Source organism: Anabas testudineus, chromosome 23 (genome assembly GCF_900324465.2).
Source record: "Anabas testudineus chromosome 23, fAnaTes1.2, whole genome shotgun sequence".
Taxonomy (NCBI): domain Eukaryota; kingdom Metazoa; phylum Chordata; class Actinopteri; order Anabantiformes; family Anabantidae; genus Anabas; species Anabas testudineus.
In genome coordinates, this window is record NC_046631.1 from 12,866,893 (window position 1) to 12,887,029 (window position 20,137).

A 20,137-nucleotide genomic window follows, 5' to 3' on the forward strand; every position below is an offset into this window, starting at 1 on the left:
ACACACACACACACTGGTTCACTTGAGGACACACACACACACACACACGCAAGCGCACGTACATATACACATTTGATTGGGAGAGCAATCCTTCTCTATTCTCTTGATTAGTCGGAGGGTTTTTCCAGCTCAATGGCTTCTCTGTGTTATATTTCCCCCTTTACCCATTGACTAAAACAAAAAAGCTTTGCAAACGCAGTGAAAGTGGGGTATCTATTGCAAGTGATTGTAGGGGTAATTTGTGATTTTTTAAATGTGTATTTCTTTCCCAAGCTTGGTGGTTAAACAGGGTGTGGCACTGTTGTCTGTGCAGAAATGTTATCAAAGCTCTGTACTGTGCCATTTGCTGTTCATATGGAAGAAATAAAGGTGCGTCATGGAGCAAAGCAAGAAATGGGGCGCTTGTTTTGATACGCTGTGTTTCCGTAGTAACACGCAGGGGTCACAGTACTGTATTCTGGCAAAAAGTAGAGGCCAGGAAATTCTGTGGTGCCTGTTGACGATCAAAATGTACTTTTTCAAAAATATCGCTGGGACAGTTTAACCGTTTGTGATTACTGAACATACTGGAAGTGACAAGACTGTGTTATCACATCAGTTTCTTTGAAAACTAAACTTGGAGGCTGCACCTTGGATTTACTGGTGATGAAAACAAATCACGGTCTTCAAAATAAAACGGTTGTTATTGACTGGACGTCCCAGTGTGAACACAGAACACGAGACACATTTACATTTAGTCATTTGGCACATGGTTTTTATCCACAACAGATACAAGAGAGGCACAAAGCAGCAGTGTAGACTTTTCTACAGTATATAAACAACGATGGTTCCAACTGGCATGTTCATTGATATTTTCATATTAACAATGGATCAAGCTGAGTTGCTGTTTGTGGGAATAATCCAACATTAAATTATCACCCAAACAGCTTTTGGGTGATAATTTAGACTCACTGCCAAACACCAAATTAGCTCAACTAGATTTCTGCTAAAGGTTAAAAGCTAGTGAACATATTGGGACATTTAGGAGAGAAACAAGTATTTACTTCAGAAATAAATAAATAAAATAAAAAACTACTTTGCTAGACTCTGCACAGTCCATCTGGAATTAGACATTAAATTACAATAGATGAAAAGCAACATGAACTTAATGAGTTACAAGAACTCATTAAGCAACTATTAGAAGAAAGAAACTTTATATATTCTGTAGCTTTTACTTAGAAGATGATATTACAATGTTGTTTTTCACAGTTGAGGTTTTTAATGAATGCAAATGCATTTTTGGCCACTTTTGGGCAGAAGAACAAAATTGGTACAAAGTTGTTAATGTATAATAAATTATTTACTTATCAGATAGAAAAGCCACATTTTCTGTCGATATGTGTGCAGAGTGAATCAAACGGTAAACTCCACTTATTGAGTCTCATTTGTTTATATAAATTAATAGCTGGAGTATTCCACCAGCACAAAAGTTAGATATGGAGTTCCACAGGGACCTGTGCTTGGACCGATACTTTTCAATTTATGAAATACATGACTCCCTCAGGCAACATTAGTACTACTGTGAGGAACCTTGGAGTTACTTTTCAGCCAGGATATTTACTTTACCTTGCATACAAAAGAAATCTCTACACCTGCCTTGTTGAGGAATTTTGCTAAAATTAGGAGCAACTTTCAAAGAGATGCTGAAAAGTAGTTACTGTAATTCCCTACTAATATGATGTGGAGTTAATCTAAAATGCTGCAGGTAGTTCTGAGTGAAATTAGTCAAAGAAATCATATTATCCTTGAAACGTTCTGTTCAGGGACCTCTCTTGATGCTCAATTTTTCACAAAAAAAAAAGCTGCCACATGAACTGCAGGTACACTGTTCACAAACATTGTGGTAAATAATGACATCCTATATTATGTTTACCCCCCATACTTATGAGACCACAGTGATCTCAGAACATCTTCAAGCATGCAAACATTCCATGTATTACCAAATCCAGGAATGTTCCCTTGACTCTGGAACAAAAACACAAAACAAATCATGGAACAATGATATGTAAAGTAATTACAGCTTTAATATGTAGTTTCAATAAACACAACTTATCCTTGAAAGACAAACCACAGACGATGCCAAATATCCAAAAATAAAAAAGCACAAACTCGAGACTTGAGTATCAGATGTGTCAGCGAGTTGTCGTCACATCCAGCTCGCTCATGATGTACTGGTTCTTTCTGCAATTAGAGCTGGACTGAGATGTGTGAGATGTGTCAAAGGATGAAGGGAAGTGCACTGTTTGTGCTGTTTACTTATCCCACCATGACAAAAGGCTTTCAGGGGTACGGCCACTGCTCCCCGTCTCTCTCCGACTGGCTTGGAAATGGGTGCATTGCTCCTCTCTACCCACCACCTGGCACTGGGGAGGCTATGTCTAGGAAAGAGACCTCTGCCAGGCCTCAATTATGGGGAGAAAAATCCAGGACACACTGAAGCAATTACAGCTCCATATAAATCAATATGCTTTGGGTTAAAAAGTGATCTGTTCCCAACACTCTGGAGAGGCTCTGACTCAGTCATCTTTTGATTTTTCTGAGAGATGGGGGCAGTTTATCTGGAAATGAACAGGGATGCTGTTCTAGCTGCTGCGGTTTCAACTGTCACTCAGGCTGAGTAAACAGTCAGGTGACGGAGGCAGGAAAGGCACAAAGTAAATATTGATTTGCAATCACTGGGCTTGTTTAAACAATTGTTGAGAAATTTATGTTGCATAAAGTAAAAAGCTGCATAAACAATCACGTCTTCCCACAAATTACAATGGAAACAGAAGTTTCCTGCAGGTATAGTGTTGAATATTTACAAAGGGCTGAGATATGGATGCTAATGAAGGATAAACACTGTATTATTTATGTATTAGGAAACCTGCAGAGTTGAAATCCTCCAACATAAGCTGCGGCAGCAGGAGGCAACACTGACAGCTTCCCCTCCCCTGTGAAGTGCAGCTGCCAGCACCGATCCCCATTATTATGACTCCACTGCCATCTTCTGGCTGAACGACTCAACAGGTTCCCAACACATTCTGTTGTCACTGGATCAGTATTGTCACAAAGAATCTCAGAACAATATTGATATTTGAGCATGCAGAGCATACACACAGCTGCAGAAAACATCAATGCTATTTGCTAATAGCATGTTCTATTAGTGTAGTTTAATGCTACATTTCATATACAGCATCTTCTAACAATTATTATGAATGCAGATAAGAATTATTGCTACTTTTCTGTTTTATGGGGCAGTAAATTAAACATGCTTGGGTCAAAACCAGACATATGAAGAAGGCATCGCAAGTTCAAAGTACAAATACTACTACTAACTGATGAACCAAGGTCTATTTTTCTGTCTCTCATGTTTGTTATGGAATGTTTCCTTAAAATGAATGGAGCGTAAATTACATTCAAGTTCATTTATTTTGAAAACCCATGATAACAGAAAAAATGAATTGGCATTATACACAAACACGTTAGAAATCATGTGAACATCTGATCCAACATAGTAACAAACAAACACGCTGATCAAAAATCAAAGAGCAAATTAAGAACCATGAGTTTGGAAACTTGATAAAAAAAAAAACAAAAACAACCTGCATCAAAGTAAGAGAGACCTCTACTGAAATTCTATCCGGACTTCATCGGTAAACGGAGGTTCAATTTTCACATTGTGCGTGAGCGAGTGTTCCCAAAGGGATTTTTTCAGCAGGAATGCTAACCCGCACTCCTCGCAGATGTAGCTCTTTGGCTTCCCTGTGTGAGTCCGCCTGTGTTTCTTCATGTGATACGACAACCGGAAGCCTTTATCACATACGTCACATTTAAATGGCTTCTCTCCTGTGTGGATGCGCATGTGCGACTTCAAATATCCAGACTGGATGAAAGCTTTGCCACACACTTCACATTTGTACGGCCGCTCGCCGGTGTGATACCTGTTGTGCAGTCGCAGCTCGTTGGCAGTCAGGAAGGTCTTGCCACACACTGTGCACTGGTGGGGTCTCTCCCCCGTGTGGATCAGCTCGTGTCTTTTCAGGGAGGTCTCCTTCATGAACTGCTTCCCGCAGCTGTTGCAGGGATACCTCACACCGATGTGGATTTGTTCGACGTGATTTGTCAACTGCACCTTTGTGCGGTAAGCCATCTCACACTGAGTACAGGCCCACGGTCTCTCCTCCGAGTGTGTGCCCATGTGGACTGTGAGCTCCGAGGCCGAGCGGTAGCACTTCCCGCACTGCCAGCACAGGAAGGGCTTCTCCCCCGTGTGCTTCCTCTGGTGAACTGTGAGACAATTGGAAGACCTGAACTTCTCAGGACACATGTCACAGATGTAAGGGAACTCTCCTTTGTGGATTCTCTGGTGGATGGCGAGGTAGGACAGCTGGATGAAGGTTTTGTCGCACTGTGCGCAGGGATAGGGTCCGGAGAAGTTGTGCTGCTTCTCGTAGTGCTCCCTCAAGCGTCTCAGCAAAGTGAAAGTCTTGTCGCACATTGTGCACTGCATCGGTCTGTGCATCAGCTTGTGCCTTTCGAAGGCAGCTTCGTTAGCGAGTATCTTCCCGCACTCTTTGCAGTAGAGCGGATCGTGGATCCTCTGGTGCACTTTCAGCATGGTCATGCTCTTGAACTCTTTCCCACAGTCGTCACATTTCATAATTTCCCCCAGTTCCACTTTGCAAACGTTTTCCTGGTGCTCTTTCAGAGCAGACAGATATTCAAAGTGCTTGCCACAGTTTGAACACCACACAGGAATCTTCAGTGGCCCCTGTTGGGGGTCAGCGCTCGTGGCTTCACTTTGGCTGGGACCCGCTCTCAGCTCCTTTTTCCACGAGAATCGGGTGATTTTCTTGTGACAAATGGCATAAATCTGGTGTCTTTTCAGCCCGTGCATGTGTTTAAAACGCTTCTTGCAGTGGACACAGTGATACGGACGATCATCTGTGTGGCACTGTATGTGCCTGTTCAAGGTTTTGATGTTGTCGAACGCCCTCGAACAAACAGGACACACTTTGAGGAGCTTTTTGTGGACAGGTGCAGATGGAGATTCTGTAGAAGTGTCTGTGGGTGCTACTGGATTCTCTTCCTTTTTATCAAGGCCACTGCTGTCATCACAGTTATTGTCAGCTTCAGCCAAGATCTGTTCCACAGTCTTGCTCTGTTCTTCTCTGATCCCCTCGTGACCATGAATAATCTGATGCTTCTTCAATGTGTCCTTGTACTTGAAGCCCTTCTCACAGGTGATACAAATAAACGGACGCTCCTCTGTGTGGGATCGTAAATGCTTTGCGATATCTGCGGTGCACGGCAAGATCCTGCTGCAGATGGGACAGACTTTGCCCTCTGTAGACCCCCCTGGAGGAGGCTGTGGACTTGACCGCTGTGTCTCCTTCCTTTTAGGCTTTTTCTGCTCTCTGCTGTTACAAATCTCCCTCTGGTGTCTCTTTAAAACATAAGGATTCTTAAATTTCTTCTCGCAAAAAGAGCATTTATACGGGCGGTCCTCTGAGTGGGACTTCATGTGCCGGTCCATGTCTACTCGGCGGGCAAAGTACTTCCCACAAAGGGCGCAATTCTTGTTTTCTGACGTGTCTGAGGTGCTGGGATCTCCCAAGTCCTCTTCTTTCACATTGGTACTCAAATCTTCCTTTTCGTGAACACGCATGTTGTGTCTGTTCATGTCATAGTGATCCCTGAATCGCTTGTCACAGTTGGCACATTTGTACCTGAGATCCCGATTTGCAGAGTGAATTTCCAGGTGTCGTCTCATGGCAGCAGCTCGCAGGAAAGTCTTACTGCACACGGGACACGTCTTATTGTTGGAGTATTTCTTTCTTTGCCTCTTAGCTGTGGCTGAGTCTTTATCTTTTAAAGCTTTCCTCTTTAACTGAAGTCTTTTGCTTTGTTTGAGCGGCTGGAAAACTGCTGGTTTCAAGGCGTCACTTGTGTCCTCATTTGCTGCATCTACTGTGGTTTCTTCCATATTTACTTCGTTCTCTTCGTGATCATCGGGCTCAACCAAACCTGATGGCTGTTCAATCTGTATGTAATCCAGCAGTGTCACAGTCTCGCCCTCCACTTGGACGGTCATGCAACCCTGCATCTGCTCTGACGAAGGCTGCAACTGCATTTGGTCAGCATCGATCACAACCTTCTCCAGCTGAGGGAGGGACAGCGAAGAGAGGATGCAATTCCCAAAGGAAGAAGGAATGGTTTGAGTTTCATCTGTGATGAAAAGAAGAATTCCATCAGCTTTATGGTTTTTGACTGTGAGCAGAAATAAAATCAGTTCAAGGTAATAACTATGGATAACTAATAGTCCGATTTGCTTATTGAGGTTTGACGACCACATCTGGAGCCGTTGCCATAGTTCTTAAGCCCAAACCTTTAACAAAGGGTCGTTCACGGTTGGCTGTATGATGACTTTTCAGTATATGAACATACCTAATGTTCACATACTTTTGAAGCCTGATACTGTTGATTCAGCTCGATTCTTTCGGTTGTCGTTTGACGTAATGTATGAGGCGTTGTGACGCCCTAATATCTGTCTGAGTGATCAATCTGACTATTTGGCTCTTGGATGACAGAAATTTCTGCCATGTTAAAGATTCTGGTTAAATATCTTGTGGTTTGAGCTGTTCCACCATCTGGTTTCTCTCATGGCTGCCATCAAAAGATCTATTATAAACTGTAGCAAGCTATTTTTTATATTAGTAGTAATATTTAAATGTCATGGTTAAAACTGTAGTTCTGCTATTTCTTCAGTCATGACAGCATTTTTGTACAATTTGGGATCAGCTCAACCTCAGGTTACGCAGCCCAGACAAAACTCACCAGATAAATCAAAATGTCCAAGTGTTGTGTGGTACAGAAGCACAGTTCTCAGATGCTGCGGGTCAGGAACTGAATGCACACACTCCTCCAGAGCAGACGGGACAGCACTGAGCATGGCTGCAGTCTTGAGAAGTGAAAAGTTGAGAATATGACCTTGTGAAATCTAACTTCATGGTGAGAAATTAACAAGCCAGCAGATAAGTACTGCCAAAATGTGGCTGTGGCTAGAAGATCAATTACTTTAACCAACTTTATCTCAAAGAAATGTTTGTGGTGATTTATAACCTCTTTACTCTATGGTTTGTTTTCCACAAAGCTTAAAGTACCTGCTGGATGTCTGGTACTGGGAGAAGCTTCTCTATTCTGGACAAAAAATCCAGCATTAGCATCTGCAGAGCGCTGTCGTATTCAGGCCCAAAGTCCGTTGGGAAAACATCCTGAAACAAATTACAACCACAACAAATGCATTTTACATTTCTTGTGTGGCTGTTAATATATATCTTTAATGTAAAAAGGCATCCCATAAACCCCAAGACACAAATCCCAAACCTGGAAAAACTTCTCCTTCTCTTCACGGTCTTTCAACAACAATTCAACTTGATCCACAAAGTTGGATTCTGGAAACTCGACCTCTGCAAAACACGGCTGGAACAGATACGTGTCCAGTTAAAGTTTAAGCAGAAAGAAGAATTGTTTGATGGAAAACATGACCACACTCCAGAGCTGCACATCACATTTTGAGAAGCTAACCTGCGCTGCCCAAGTGGATACAAGAGACTTGATGCGTTCCAGGTGCATCTCGATAGTTTCTGTATCTGTTATCTGCTCCGTTCGGCACAATTCAAGAACCACCTGCAACAAATGGTGAAATATAAAAGACAGTGGTGAAAGATAATCACCAACACCAGACTCCCAGGACTCAGAACTACAGTGTTTTCTCAGACGAGACATACAGTAAACCATTAGTGATGACATTTCCTCTTACATATAAAACCATTTCATCAGTTCCACCTTTACTGTCGTCCAGAACACAACTGACAGATTGTTTTTACTGTTCAAATGCTTTAAATCATTGAGTGATGCTGTTGTAACTGAATCACAGTGACACACAGAAAACATCAGTGCAGGTTTCTACAACTTATTTTGACAGTCTTACTCGTGCTCTAAGTCCGAGGAGGAGCTGGGCTTTCTGATCTGCATTCAACAGTTCAGGCACAATTTCTGTCACTGTGCAGATGAACTCCTCCACCAGCCCATAATCCTGCACGTTGCCCCTTTGGAGGACCTGCCACATGGCTGCAGACACCAGGCGCAGGGGAGGTATGAAGAGGCGCAGGGAGGGCAGCAGAAGAGGAGGGTCTGGAAAGTGTATTAACATTAAAGCCTTGATAATGCAGGTTGTGGTAACAACATTACCAATACACTTTAAGTACTTTTGGTTGGGTGATTTCAGTGTCACTGTGCAGAAATTTCTCTTTCTGTGTTTATATTTATTGATCTACAACATATAGAACACAGCTGACTATATGGAATATTACATTTAATGGAGCCACATGAACCACACAATATTAACTAAAACACTGTAAGTCTGGACCTAGCTGTCGGAGCAGGGGTCTTGATTAACAGTCATTTTCACAAATGTTCATATTGTATTCCCAATCAGTAGAGTAATGCATCCTATTTTCACAACCTTTGACCTTTGGGGCCCCTGATTCACCCACACTACCTCCAGGCTGACCTGGGTTGCCTTCATGGACTGGCAACTGCGTCGTAAATACGACGCACAAGCACATCAACCACAACCAATTGTTAAATATGGCTGCAATAGTCGTGACTTCACTTGTTATCCAGGTTGTTGACACCATCCATAATGTGCACCTCTTTTGAATGGTATTATTAATGTCTTACTGTACATCTATTTTTATATCTTTGCGACTTTGCAATGTGTTTGCTGCTAGTTCGTTGGAGCCCACGAATGCAGCATCTGCTAGCCGTTCCAGAGCTAAACCGCCGTTGTTAACTAACACATGTAGACACTTAACGTTAGGTGGCTCTACCAGTTAAGACTTTTATTACGATCAACTATCCGGACTGTTATTTAGCTGACTGGCTCAGCAGGGGTTCAACTCCTTCTGTGAACCACCGCACACATCGGCTCCCTGGCGCTCTAACGTAGCATAAAGCCACCGCCATCTCAGAGCGGGGTACGCCATGTTCAAAATCGGGCGCACACAATGCAAAAGAAAAGCCCATAACTCGCGTTAGGTGATATAGGTGTGAATTCCCGTCGGCTTACCGTTGTCGGCAGCAGGTGCGCTCTCCATTTTACCTCGGAAAGTGTTAAATTAGACAAGCAAATCAACTCCGGGGTTGTTGTGAGTCGACGTCCGCCCGACCCTGCGGTGCAAGTTTAGCAGAGAGGAAGGGCGGCTCGATAGTTTGCCTCGACTGCGCAGGCGTAGTGAATGGCGTACGTTTAGTTGGTTTTACTCCGTCACAGCGATCTATCAGAAGTTTGTGTGTTCGTGCAACTCACTAAGATTAAGATTATTGTTCTGTTAAATGGACTCAGGAAAACAACACGGTGGTTTAATTTGTCCAACTTTGACACCGTCTGCAAAGGAAACACGTTTCTTCCTCTGCTGGGAATAATGGGCTTACGTGATGGTGTTTTGATTGCTACCTCCCCCTAGAGGCCATTCGAGGAAATGCAAGCACTCTCCATAAACTAAAAACAGCTGATTCTTCACACTTTATTCTTCAGATGCAGATTAATCTCATAGGCTGAAATTATTAATTTAGTCAGTTGGCAGAAGAGGATGTGCTCACAATTTATGATATGGAATTAGAGACCAAACGTCCAGATAACCCGACCTGGAAGACTGAGAATCTCCATCAACCCACATAACAGTTGTTGAGATAGCACATGGACCATCTTTACTGTCTTGATCCACATCAGTAGCGTAGTTTAAAACAAAAAATAAATAAAATAAAATAAAACCCAAAAATGACAACAGTTTAAACTGTGGTCGTTTATTAGCTGTCCACAAAAGCATGTCATGGAACGACAAACTGTAGCATGAGTGTAACATTCCTTCGTGTTGTTATACTCCACCACACCCCTGCTTCTCACACCATGTATAATTTATATTTCATATATATATTTTGTACAATATACATGTTTTCATCAAAGGAAAATAAAAAGCAAAAGTTCATCCCCCTGTGGATTTGACTTCTAGTGACTATCCCATGCATGTTTCCACTGCGTCTAGGAGAAATGTTGTTTATAACCAGGAACAAATACGCAGGCAAATAAATGCTCCGATAACTGAAGGGGAGAGTCTTGTTAGACGAAGCTGGTGCACAGAGCACATTCTCAACAACATTAAACAAGAAGAGCCATGCGAACCGACACTTACTCTACGACTTTGACCCAGTTTCGAATCAAAAGCGTCAGTACAGGGGCAAGCTGAAGTTGGTCTTCTGCTAATGACACCAACACTAATAAAACAGAGAAAAGCTTCAAGTCTTTTAGCTTCTTCTCATATTTTCATGTTAAAGCCACATTCAGCTGCTGTTGAATCACAGTAAGACTCAAACTTAAGCTCGCTGCTATAGATACTAATGCTTTTGATTGTGTGAGGCTACAGTAACACTGGCACAAAAAGTGCTTGACATCATTATGAACCTTTTTACCTCTGCAGAGACAAAACGGTTTGCATCGTTAGGTTACATTTCACATTTAAACAGCAAGTTTTGAAATGAAAATGCGGCCATGTGTATATGTCATTCAGTGTTTAGCCAAAAAAAGCAGAAGTTAATCATCTCAACCAGCGTTAGTCTAAATTTAGCTTCATTAAAGGTAGAAATATTCTTTTAAAATGAGTGAAATACATTTAAAGAAAAGTGCACAGAATAAACTAAATCGTATGTTTAGGCTTTTCTCAGTCACTCATTTGTCTGTTATGAGCCTTTAGATTCATACTTATACTCTAGTTTCATATCCTGTGGCGCATTATTCACTGTACTACTCAAAGAAATACAATCAAATGGAAATATTGCTTAATTTCAGAAATTTAAAGCATCTTTTTATATAATCTTTTTCACTTTTGTAAAACAAAATAGCTGTGGAATGTAAAATAAAATATATAGTGCTATGTATGTAGGTAAGAAAATAAAGTCGTAGGATAAAATCTCTATTTCCTTTTCTGTAACTATTTACAGAGCTTAAACCAACTCTGATACTGTATGCATGTATGTTTCTCTTAGAATGCTTATTTCTTTTGGCCCAAAACAAATAATTAAATTATTCTGACAGTGCTACAACATTTTAAGCCATAAGATCTGTCTCTTATCTGCAGTCAGGTTGATGTAGACACAACCGTCACAAAGTATGAGGACACTTGCATTGAAACCAGAGAGGAAAGCAGTTTTTTTGTGTTTGTTGCTGGATCGGAGACGTCAGACATTTTATAAATATTCTACTTTTGTTGCATTGTTACGTTCATGAACTACATTGTAGGTGTAAACTGAGACGTGTCTGAGTGAGAGGGGTCACATTTGCTGAACTGCATTAAGATTTTGGCCTTTTTGAGCAAATTGAAACAACAGGACTGATTCTCTGGGGCTGCTGCTGAATAATACCTGTCTAGTTTAGCATTTGGTCTTTTTAGAATTGTAAAAGGTCGCCCGGAAATGCAGGAAAACACATTGCTGTATGAATTCAAATATCTCAGTCCTTATATTTGCCAAGCATCAAATTCACAGCAGGAAACACAACGTTTTTATCCTCAAGCCACGAGCTGTGATGACCAATCAAAACGTGGAAACAAATCTCAAACACCTGAGCCCCGTCCTCCAACACCTGAGCTGATTAACACGAAACACCAGACGTGCCAAAATGCACAAAAAACTAATTAGACGTGATTTGGACACTTTCTCAGGTTTGAGAGGACAGAGGTCCAGTTTCTGGCTTCAGTATAAAGACAACGTGTTTCCCACTGGGAATTTAAAGACTGGATTAGTTCTTTTACATTGAGTGTTCTCATCTCAGTGTTACTTAAGAGAAACACTGGATTCTCACAGAAAGCAGGAACATATTACATCTACTGTTGTATTTGAACTTGGCTGCTACAAACACTACAAAACCCACGAGGTTCAGCAGCCATACGGAAAGTATATTTTAGAATTACTCAACAAAGCTCAAATTGCTTTGTTGTTGAGTTGTGAACAAAATGCAGTGAAGAAGCTGCAACATTCGGTTAAACTGACCTGAAATTTTAAACTAAATGAATTTAAACTACGTCATAAACTTTAGCTTCTAACCACTGTTATGACTGGATTTTAAGATCAGTGACCGAGCAGTTTCTTGGGAACCACAGCTGCAGCTTTTCCACAGAAACATGTTCTAACAAACAATTTATGTTTTAGAGTTTTAAGCTTCTCCAACCTTTAGAAATTCTCAAACTTTTACATTTCCACCGAAATTTAGCAGAAATGTTCAACTAATTGTGTTCTGTGATGTAGTAGTTGGTTAATCAAGATAAATAGTTGGTGATTCTCCAGTCGGGGGCCATTAACTAGTTAACGAGGTGACGTGATGAGAATAGCACCTGCCTTTAACCTTTAAACGAGTAAAAACTGGGAAAAAAATGTAACAGAAATAAAATGTTTGTCTTCGTTTCAACTGTCAATGTGATGAATGTTGTCTTCATCTCACTGCTCCACACAGAGCTGATGCTGCGATGTTTCATCTTGGCAGCTAAGTCGAGGAAGTTTTGATACTTCATTGTTTTTGTTTTTCCGGTTTCTGAGCAAATTAAAATGTACATAAAAAGGTGGAAAGGTGCAGGCATGGTAACATCGTCTGTGTCGTGTCACTCATAATTATTTCTTTAACCAAACTGACGTTATTAAGAAATTAAGCTGAGGCGAAGTCTAAAACAAAAAAATGACTTTAACATGTGTCTCACAATCTACCCTGATAATCTGGAATGTATCAGAAATGGCTAAATCATTTAAAGGACCATCCTTTGACCGGACTTCAACGTGAATAATCTACTCAGGCCTACCGCTCTACACAGAAAGCACAGCTACAGCGAAACCGAGGAGTCGTACGAACAGATCAAACATGCAACTTTGCATAAACAGAGACACACAGCAGGAACAAACAGTTCAGGGAGCACATTCAGTAAGACCGGTGTCGTCAGCCAAGCGAGTGTAGGAGAATACTGTACATCAGTTTACAAAAGAAAAGAAAAGAAAAGAAAGAAAAGAACGACCAGCACGACGACTTTCAGGAAGTATTTACACTTTGCTTTAAATATCTTTAAAGAGAAGTCCCTGCCAATTGAAATCCATCTCCAAATCGAGCTCAGTCCAGTCTGTTTTGCAGTAGATAGAAAGTTAATAAGCAGCAACCCCCCCATCCCACTTCCCCTTTGCGAAAGAGGTCCATGAAGTAAGCTCTGCATAAAAAGCAATATCAGGGCAGCTCAGTTGAGGAGGTGTCATGCTAAAAAAACAGAAGAAGAAGAAGTCGACGGTGTTCGTGGAGTTAATTTCCCAGTTGGACACCCATGTTTCAAGCATTTGTCAGCATAGATTTCACTGAGTGGGGGCCGTCTCCAGTTTAATCCGCGCTGCAGCGTCGGCCTCAGTGGAAGTACCTGTGATCAGTTTGGCCTCTGCACACAGTAGATAGAACACAGTGAAACGTATCCAACACAGAAGTGACAGCATCAACAGTTCACCTAGAAGCCTGTCTGTCTGCTGGCATTGCTACTAATCACTTTTATTGGTCGTGTCGTAGGATTACATCTAGGTTTTGGCATGTATCAAACTTTACACTGCAATGGCACCAACGTCCATAAAGTGATGCTATTTGTAAACCAAAGTCTCGTTTCAGAGATGATGAGAAAGCTGCTTTTATCGAGTTTGAAATCCTATTCTACCTCCTTAAGCGAAAAAAGGTTTACAGTGTGTATTTCATGCATGTATCCTCTATGAAATACAGTAGAAAGTCTAATAATCACGTTGGGTCTAAGTGATACTACTGGGTCATGTCAGTCATTTTATTTTCTTACTGTATGTGTGTGAAATGATCAGTGGGAGCCATTAGGACAACAAGGCAAAAAACACCTCTCTGATTTAGTCTCATATGCCTACATCAACCTTCAGTTGGCTGCAACAGGCAGAATTAAAGGGAATCCCTGACAGAAAAACATCCGACAGCTCCTCCTCAGCAGCGGGGCCACGACAAGTGGATGGGGTTGTATAGCAAGGACACTGGTTGTTAAAAGTGGTGTTACATGGATGCTGTGGTTGGGTTGGAGGGGCTCCGGCAAGCATGGCGTCACACCACGGAGCCCTTGGAGGTGGAGAGGTGGATGGAGTGGATGCGCATGGCCAGAGTCTTCTCCAGGTCGTGGAGGATGTCGGAGGTGATGCCGGGGCTGGACGCGGGACTCTCTGCCGGAGGAGGTTCGTACAGAAGCTGCTTGAAGCCGTCGAGTTCAATCAGCAGCACCATGTTCTTCAGGAAATAGCCCTCGATGAAAGCCGTGAGCTCCGTGGCACCAAGGAACTACACCGAACAAAGGTGACGCACAGACAAGGGAACAGAAGAAGAAGAAGTGAATTTTGAAGACTGGCACAGATGTGACGCTGTTGTGGCCTCTTTCTGATGACAAATGGTTAAATGATCCGTTCACACGTCGGGTTCTCACCTTGGCGTGTTTGTAGAGGTCCACGCAGGTTTCGGTGGTGATGTTCTTGGAGCAGATGATCTCACAGTGTCTCTGAAGGGCCTCTAGTTGGAAGAACTTGGCTGCAGACAGGAGCTGCAGGGAACAGTACAGCCACACAGAATGAGGAACAGGACTTGGGATTAGAAATGCTAATGCTTGTGCTGTTGCTGAGCAGGCTTTGGTTAAGTCTCTCTTACCTCCATGACTTCAGTGTTGCGTATGTGCAACGACTCGGTGCCTCCACAGTAGAGATTCTGCATGACCAACTGGAAAACAGAACAGAGTGATTAGAGGTTTCTTGTTAGTTTTAGTCTCATTAGAGCAACTGGCTTGAAAAAGTCAAAGAGCATCATTAACATATGTTGGTTGTAGCCCTGACAGCATTTTAAAACACAACCAAAGCATGTTGACATAAAAAGCAAACAATAATACAGTAACTGTCTTACGTGGAAAATATTGTACTTGACATGACTGATCTCAATACAGGTGTTTTCAGCTGCTGGTCGGTTCTGGAGCAGCGACTTGAACCTGAGAGGAATGGAAGAAAACAGCTCACTGCACTTTTACTCAACTGAAATAAACAACAGAACTATAACTAATAGAAAAATCACTTGTACATTAGAGCACAGTTGTTCTTTACCTGGGTGAAGCTGTAAACAGCAACACTTTATGTGCATAAAACGGTTTCCCCTCCACCAGGAAAGTAACATCTGACATCTCCTTGTTGTTCAGGAAATGAGGGTCTGAAAAAACAAAATGACGACAATATTGAATAAAAGCAACTAACTGATGCCTCTAAACTACAAAAGCAGGACAGCAAACTTCAGATTAAAGTAATGTGGTCATTAATTACTGAGGGGGTGATTCATCACTGTGTTATCAGCACAAATACAACTATTCCCAAAAGGAGCCAATTCGAATCTGATCCCCGCTTCTTTAAGGCTGCAGCTCAAAGTGCATCCTGATTAATTTTAATAAAAAGTTGTTGTCAAAGGTTTTTAAAACACTACTTCTCTTCACGCACAAAGTAACGAACCATTTGTCTTTTTATTTGAACTCTTTCTGCATTAAATAAACACCGGGTGGTGCTGCAGCCACGTCTCACTGCCTCCTCTTTCTCTAATGAAAAGGAGCATCTGGAAATAAAAAGGCTCAAATGTCGGAGACTTTCCCAGCTTGAAGAAGAAAAGTCTTCTAAATCTTTGCATCTGGTCATTAGTGACATATTAAGACATATCTCATCAGGGAAATTACAACAAATCCAAATACACTTTGGGATTTGTGAAGTTACAGCTGCGTTTTACAGCAGAAATCATAATAGAATTACATAACACAGACTATCGGGGTTTATCAACTTCAATTTAGGACTTTTTAGTAGCACCTACAATTCAATTTGACACCCATTAAAGGTAGTAGCACTTACTGGCAGCATATAAGAATAGTTTCAGTTTAGAAAATTTAGCATTTAGGGATTTGGAACAAGATAAGTGTCAAAACTAATGGTTGATTAATACCAGAGAAAAAAGAAAAAAGTCCATAAGAAGCTTGATTTGACAGAATTTATGCCAGTTGAACATCTTCCAAATGTCAAAGTACCGTTCTTGATATAAGTGGAGTAAAAATTACTGTAATCTTGTAACATTATGAGTTTGACCTGTGTAATTTTTTGTCTTGGTCGTGTCATGTGAAACGCTGACTGACGTATGACAAAGATGATTCAACCTGCAGTCAGTTTAGAAACGCTTTGTTATTTGAGGGACACCTTCAGAAGACTCGAAAAGAAAGACCAGTGAAGAGGAATGTTTCCCGTATTAAGCACAGTTTGATTGACGAGACCTTAACAAAGTTGGAGACGATTTTCCCCACAAAAACTAAAATCTCACGCCTTGTGGCTTCCACTCTAACCCTGCTGTCACTCCCTCGTCAGTCGGCTTCATTCAGTACAGGAAGCACAAGAAAATGTTGAGTCACTATTTTTAACTCGCTCTCTTACCTAAGCGTGAGGTCTGTTTCTTCTTGATCTCTGTCAGCTTAGGGATGGGGAAGGGTCCGTAGCACTGGGTGAAGATGACGGACAGCTGCTGGCTTATCACCTCGTTCTGCAAACAGACACCAACAGAAGTAAAGACAGAAAGAAACAGATTAGAGTTTAGTGGCCTCTGTTTTCCATGAGCTATCTGGGACAGGATTTTATGCAAATGTATGATAATATGGTTTTGGAGTGAAACTAAATATATGCAAATATGAGTGCTAATGTCACCCGAGCACACGAGCACAGGACAGTTTGTATTTGCAGCAAACCGGCCGCTCTTTGTCTGATGTTCCTCTAACGAGCGCTTTGTTTACATGCACATGAAAGAAAGCCCTGGTCACCTTGCTGGATCGGAGGATCTGGAACATGAGGGGCAGGCCGTGCGTGATCAGCTCCTCTGTGTACTCATCCTCCTGGATGCAGCTGAAGTCCTTGAGCAGGCCCTGGATGAGTGGCCGGCGGTGCTGCATGAAGCAGGTACGCAGGGTCTCGAGCCAGGTGTGAAGCGTCCAGGGAACGCCTGGGAACGACACCACACAGACAGTGAATACGCAGCAAAGAGAGTCCGAGTCTGAGCAGTTTCAAGGGCGACAGAACCGACCATGTTTCCATCACTTTATGGTGTTAGTGCGAGTTGAAGGGCGAATACAGAGTTGGATTAGAGGAAAGTCTGAAGATCCAGCGGGAACGTAAAGGCTGCACCGTGATGATGATGATGATGAATGATAAATCATGACATGACAGCAGAAACTCGGTGTATCCACAGCTCTACTGAAAGGATTCATTAATTAACTGAGTGGAAAATTCATCGATTCGTCCGTGAAGTCATTTATCAACCAACCTCAGATTAGAGAACGTGCTGCTCTTTTATGTTTCCTGTCAGTATCTGTAATACAACCTTCTACTGAAGGCGAAATGCTAATCAATGAGGTCACCTTGGACTTTTTGGGACATTTTAATAAATAACATTTTCATTTTTGAGATGACTACATGTGATCATTGACTCTGGAAACACTGGAGCAGCAATGGGCTCTCTTGTACCTTTTAATTAAAGTTCAGTTAACCACGGAGCCTGGTTTGTACAAAACAAACAGCAGCTCAGCGATTTGAGTCCACAAAAAGCCACCATGGCCTTTCTAAAGTTTTCTAAATGTTGATGTTTCCTGAGCCTCTAGAATTTGTGCTAAGCTACGCTGATAGGCTACGTGTTTTTCCTCAAATGTTCAATTCACCCTTACTGGTACAGTGTAGTGAGGTTGTTTTGTCTACTAAAATCAATTAACTCTAATCTAATCCTAATAGCCACATTAGCTCTTGTGCCCAGTGAGCTGGAAAATGTTAGGATGCAGTTTTATTACCACATCGCCAAAACGAGAGCTGCTTGAGGACACTGTTTCATCATCATGTTCACACCTTTGACCCAGGCTGTTATCACTTCATGTATAAAAAGTCTGCGACAGTTTCATGGTTGGGTGAGTAGCGGTGATTGCCGACAGTGTGTACAGGACAGCACAGGACGGGACAGGACTGGACAGGATGGGGCAGGACAGGCACAGCATGAGCACATCTCCAGGACAGCTGGAGGCACCAGAGAGCGAGGCATGTGTGCCAGTGAAGCATGTATTAATAAATCTGACCTAAGCTGCGGATGTCTATGGTGATGTCCACATGGCCGTGCTCTGCGCTATGGTACATGGCCTCTCTCAGGGCCCTCAGTTTGGCCTTTCCTGTTCGCAGGGTCCCTCCGCCGTTGGCCTGCGGGGCCAACCTCTTCTCTCCGGGTTCCGAACCTTCTGCCAGGATCTCCTCCAGGGACAACACATCCCCTTTTTCCTTGTCCGAGTGGGCCAGGAGCTTCCGAAAGACATTCCTAGTAGTAAAGAGAGGAAAGTGATTAAAGGAAAGCAGAGTGATGAGAATGAAAGAGAAGAAAGCAGCGCGGAGAGACTGGAAAACACGTAACATGACTCGGGGTCGAATAATAAGAAGAGAAGCTGTGAAGTGGATGATCACAGGCGTAAAATGGTTCTAAATTAAACCTACGCATTCTGTAATAACTCCACATTAAGCCCATTCAGCTCTCTAGCTCTGATGACACTCACAATATTATCATGTAGTTAATTTAGCATGATTGCATACTCCGAACCTGTTTTAGTCATCTGAAGAGTCATAACATAAGAAGCTCAAACTGATTATCTCCTTGCAAAAATGATTAAAAGATTTGTTTTAGTTTGTAAATTCATTAGGACTGCACGCAAGATCAAAACACGCTGTCTGATGCGGCAGTAACAGATGCCCTTTTTTGAGAAGAATGGACCTCAACATGTAACATTAACAGTGCAATCACAGCCCGAGGATGCATCACTGCACCATCTGCTTTAGTTAGGAGGGGCTCGTTCAGAGGCCGAGTGCAGCGCAACATCATATCCTGTTGGGGAGTCTGTTGGATCACCGATGACAAGTCAGTGGGAGGCTCAGAGTCGTCACTTTGAAGCTGTTGATAACATTTTGTTGGCTCACAACTAACAGTCCCTGGAGTTTGAGTTTACATCCGAGCAGATTATCAAAGTATTTCCTCAAGTTGCGTGCACAGAGAAATACTCTATTACACCCATTCAGTATGTAAACATTTCATAACTATTCACTACTTTAACAGTAGTGAACTACTTTTTCTAATTCAGTGAGGTCTGTCTCTGACGTTGAATAAGGACTAAGACCTGGCTTAAAGTTGACATTCCTGTTAATCCCAAAGGTGTTGAATGTGGTTGAGCTTCAAGTTCTGGGCTGAATATTCAAGCTCTTCCACACCAAACTAGGAAAACTATTTCTTATTGACCTGGCTTTGTGGTCAACGCTCTGTCTCTTCCCTGAGCTGCTGCCATGAAGTGGAATCAGTGTTGACTGGAATATTATTACAATATTTAGCTTTAAGATTCCTCTGATTACAAACGACATGGGGACCAGTTCAATAGTCAAAGAATGAAACCAACTTAAAGGGGCCATATTACGCTTGTTGGTATTTTTAGAAGTAACTTCTCATAAATCTTCTTTTATTCTTGGCAAAGCTTTGACTACACAGTATCTTGACTACAAGCGGTCTTCCTTTGGCCTGAAGAAGACTCTTTGTGGTTGTGGTTTTTCAGACTGGTGCTCAGCACCTGTGCATAGAAGATGTTTATTTGCCTCCTGGTGAGACCTTTTATATTCCACTATGTCACCACTGTTCTAATGCAGTTTTAAACTGCTCACACGCTGCTGCATGATCGTCCCACTTTAACTGATTGTCTTAATAGTGCTGCATTGTGTCGCTCGTGTCTCCACTCCACTTGCCGGCAGCTCCCACTGCCTCTCGCTGAATGTTAATGGGCTTTATCTTACTCAGCAGCAGGGAAATAATGTCAAACTGCTGTGGAATAGACTGCAGCAGTTGTCATCGGCTGCTGTCCAGCAGGGAAGCCCAGATATCTGCCTCTCATACGATACTGCAAGGATTTGTGAG

The 20,137-nt window shown here is 42.2% G+C and overlaps 2 protein-coding genes across 2 annotated transcripts in view; both read right to left on the reverse strand.

Moving 5' to 3' along the window:
- Positions 1-1,853: 1,853 nt before the first annotated feature.
- LOC113164407 (zinc finger protein 11-like) lies at positions 1,854-9,464 on the reverse strand. Its single transcript, XM_026363705.1, has 7 exons — positions 9,155-9,464; positions 8,015-8,217; positions 7,609-7,710; positions 7,408-7,503; positions 7,185-7,295; positions 6,859-6,982; positions 1,854-6,249 (listed from the first exon to the last, which is right to left on the reverse strand). Exons 1-7 carry the CDS (start codon positions 9,180-9,182, stop codon positions 3,647-3,649), a joined length of 3,267 nt encoding a protein of 1,088 aa, XP_026219490.1. The 5' UTR covers positions 9,183-9,464; the 3' UTR covers positions 1,854-3,646.
- Positions 9,465-9,871: 407 nt separating this feature from the next.
- Positions 9,872-20,137, reverse strand: part of LOC113163618 (ankyrin repeat and BTB/POZ domain-containing protein BTBD11-A) — a 126,499-nt gene continuing 116,233 nt past the window's right edge. Inside the window, exons 10-17 of the mRNA XM_026362372.1 lie at positions 18,276-18,508; positions 16,980-17,158; positions 16,600-16,705; positions 15,247-15,349; positions 15,053-15,134; positions 14,804-14,872; positions 14,586-14,699; positions 9,872-14,443 (exon numbers count right to left, since the gene is read on the reverse strand). Coding sequence (XP_026218157.1) covers positions 14,213-14,443; positions 14,586-14,699; positions 14,804-14,872; positions 15,053-15,134; positions 15,247-15,349; positions 16,600-16,705; positions 16,980-17,158; positions 18,276-18,508 — 1,117 coding nt within the window. The 3' untranslated portion in view covers positions 9,872-14,212. The remainder of the gene's footprint in view (positions 14,444-14,585; positions 14,700-14,803; positions 14,873-15,052; positions 15,135-15,246; positions 15,350-16,599; positions 16,706-16,979; positions 17,159-18,275; positions 18,509-20,137) is intronic.

Coding starts and splice junctions, on each gene's coding strand:
- LOC113164407 (XM_026363705.1), bottom strand. CDS start 9,182: ATGGAGAGCGCACCTGCTGCCGACAACG. Junction 7,711..8,014: donor TCCTCGGACTTAGAGCACGA/GTAAGACTGTCA, acceptor CATTTGTTGCAG/GTGGTTCTTGAATTGTGCCG. Junction 7,504..7,608: donor TATCCACTTGGGCAGCGCAG/GTTAGCTTCTCA, acceptor TATCTGTTCCAG/CCGTGTTTTGCAGAGGTCGA.